The sequence below is a fragment of the Theropithecus gelada genome, chromosome 9, assembly GCF_003255815.1.
Source record: "Theropithecus gelada isolate Dixy chromosome 9, Tgel_1.0, whole genome shotgun sequence".
NCBI lineage: Eukaryota > Metazoa > Chordata > Mammalia > Primates > Cercopithecidae > Theropithecus > Theropithecus gelada.
Genome location: NC_037677.1, coordinates 14,131,149 through 14,134,043, shown reverse-complemented (window position 1 = coordinate 14,134,043; position 2,895 = coordinate 14,131,149). Strand labels below are relative to the sequence as shown.

The following is a 2,895-nucleotide window of genomic DNA, read 5'->3' as shown; positions in this document are numbered from 1 at the left end:
GAAGGGAGTTTTGTAATGCAATTGTCTAGCAAAGGAAAACGCTTTAAATTGGGGGATTATGTGCACAGACCACCTGTGGGGCATTCAGAGCCCTTTTCTATAAAGCTTCAACCCATGCCTAGCTGCCTGCAGGCTGGCTAACAATGCCGGGAAAAGCTGTTTAAAAGGCTGAGCACTTGTGCCTCCGGTCTTCACTAACTGTTACAAGTCTTCCTCTCTCGCGCTCTCTCTCCTTTTTAAAGTAAAAGTCCCACATCCCTTTAATGGAAGAACTTTAAGGCTCCGCGGTGGCCAATTGGTCTGCACTAAGAGGAGATAGGCAGCAGGGAAAGAAACTTCAGACTATACAGCACATTTGCAGAGGAGAAAAGATCAAAGTTTTTCAAACTCAAAAGACCAAGTTCCCTACAGATTAACCCTATTCATTTAGCTCCTCTTAAAGGAATGATGTGCTGAGCCACTGGGCAGACAGGTAAAAAGTTCAACAATTGCCGAAGCATTCTTCTGCTAATTCAACAGCCTTCTGCTCAAATAAATTAGCTTAGTCTTGACAGAGGAACAATAGCTTTTTTCTCTAGGAAAAGCAGCACATTTGGTATACGCAAGCGCTGAAGGTTATTAAGATGTTAACCCGTTAGTTTAATCCATTGAAGGGCGCCTGCTCCCCTACCAGATTGTCAAGTGACTTCTACAGTAAAGGGTGAGCTAGGGTTTAAAACATTAACCTCTACACCTCAGCAATGCGTTCACTCCCTGGAACACCAGGTGCTTTCAAAATCACGGACTCCAGAAATGAATGCAGGGTTTTGAAACCTTTAGTGATACCACACAGGATAAATAACAAGGCCTAAGGGGAATTACTGCCTTGCAGAAGTTCCATGCACATCCACTAAGGTGAGAGTTGTTACTGGATCAGAAAAGAGCTCCCAGGAAAAACACCGTCTTTGGGGAAGGTGCAAAAACTCAATTTTGATTTCAGTTCAACAATGATATTTACTTGGCTAACAACTTGAGAACTAGAGTTTAACAAGTAATTTTCTTCATGCCTAAGGTCAGTGTACAGAATGACAAGCCAGAAAATGTCCATTTTCCCCATGCGTCCTTAGCAAGCATTTTAAAGGTGACAGCTCAGAAGAGGCGGGGGAGAGGGCAATGGTTAAATCATTTATCAAAAGTCATTTTATTGACAAAATATAATACTTATATCTGTTCTTACAGGGGTAAGCCTCTAAACTTTTTACAAAATCAAGTACACACTGTATATCTTTGGATATATACATATTTTACACTTTTTTTTTTTTTTTTACAATTTAACAAATAATTATATAAATACATCCTCTAATGTAAGAAACCCGTATTTACTTGGGGTGTATAATTAAGACATTTCTTGTTTGTTTACTTAAGGCATTTGCCTGGTCATTAAGAATACCCAAACCGTGCAATCCCATCAGGTCGCGGTCACCCCTCCTCCAGGGTAAGTCAGGGGTGGGAGTTTACGTAAGAGAGTCGAGGGAGAAAAAGAGGTTCTCCCAGGTGATATCTGTGTATCTGACTGCAAACCCAGCCAAGTGCAGCCAGGGAGGGCTCCAAACCTCGGGTTCTGGAAACGCCGCAGAGTCCACCCTCCTCAGCCAACAGAAATTAACGCGTGGCGGGAGGAGCTCCCCGCACATCAATGGAGGAATAGGGGCTGGGTCTGGGAGGCTTCAATGCCAGGTACTTTGTTCTAAGTGAGTCATTTAAGTCCCAGCTAATGGATACCATTAAGAGTTCATTATCATGCTAATAGCAATCAACACTGTGAAGGGGTGGGAACCTCAGCCCATCAAGTGTCCCTTCGCTGCACTTGGTCTCCTCGCCCCCCTCCCCACGCCTCCTGGGCGCCGCCTCCCCTCCGCTCAGACCTGGGACAATGGCATCTGCTTTGGATAAGACACGGAGCTGGCCGTGCCCGACCGCCACGTCAGGCCGGTGCTGACGTCGCTGTAGAGAGAGCCCGCGCCACCGCCCGGTCCCCCGCCGCCGGGCCCCCCGCCGCCACCGCCCCCCGGCCCGCCGCCGCCCCCAGCGGCCGTGGCGCCCGCGCCCCCGCCCACTGCGGCGCCCTTACTGGCCCAGCAGCAGCGGGTGCACAGGGAGCGCCAGGACTCCAGCGTCTTGCCGGACCAGACCCACACGCCCGAGGTGATGCCCACCACTAGGCACATGAAGTACTTGAGCATGAAGACGGCGTAGTCGGGCCTGCGCGCCTGGTCAGGCTGTAGGTCCCGCAGGCACGGGCAGTTGTGCGTGGCCTCCCAGCGCGGGCGGTTGTGCTGCTCGTAGAAGAGGCAGGCGACCACCACTGCCGCGGGCACGGTGTAGAGCACGGTGAACAGGCCAAGGCGGATCATCAGCTTCTCCAGCTTGTGCGTCTTGGTGGGGCCGTCCTGCTGCTTGATGACTGAGCGGATGCGGAAGAGCGACACGAAGCCGGCCAGCAGGAACATGGTGCCAATGAAGAGGTAGATGACCAGCGGCGCCAGCACGAAGCCGCGCAGATTGTCCAGGCTCTGGTTGCCCACGTAGCAGATGCCCGCCACTGGGTCGCCGTCCACCGAGCTGAGCGCCAGCACCGCTATGGACTTAACGCTGGGCACGAGCCATGCGGCCAGGTGAAAGTACTGCGAGTAGCCGGCGATGGCTTCGTTGCCCCACTTCATGCCGGCCGCCAGAAACCACGTGAGCGACAAGATCACCCACCAGATGGAACTGGCCATGCCGAAGAAGTAGACTAGCAAGAAGACCACGGTGCACAGCGCGGGGCCGGTGGTCTCATAGCGCACGTGCTGCTCCACTGCGCCTAGCTCCTCGTACTCGCCGCGCCCGCCCGGGCCGCCCGCGCCCGCGCCCGCC

General features: G+C 52.4%; 1 protein-coding gene across 1 annotated transcript in view; it reads right to left on the bottom strand.

Annotated features, from left to right (window-relative positions):
- Positions 1 to 1,156: 1,156 nt before the first annotated feature.
- The window catches only part of FZD8 (frizzled class receptor 8), a 2,836-nt gene continuing 1,097 nt past the window's right edge, over positions 1,157 to 2,895 (bottom strand). Inside the window, exon 2 of the mRNA XM_025397289.1 lies at positions 1,157 to 2,892. Coding sequence (XP_025253074.1) covers positions 1,899 to 2,892 — 994 coding nt within the window. The 3' untranslated portion in view covers positions 1,157 to 1,898. The remainder of the gene's footprint in view (positions 2,893 to 2,895) is intronic.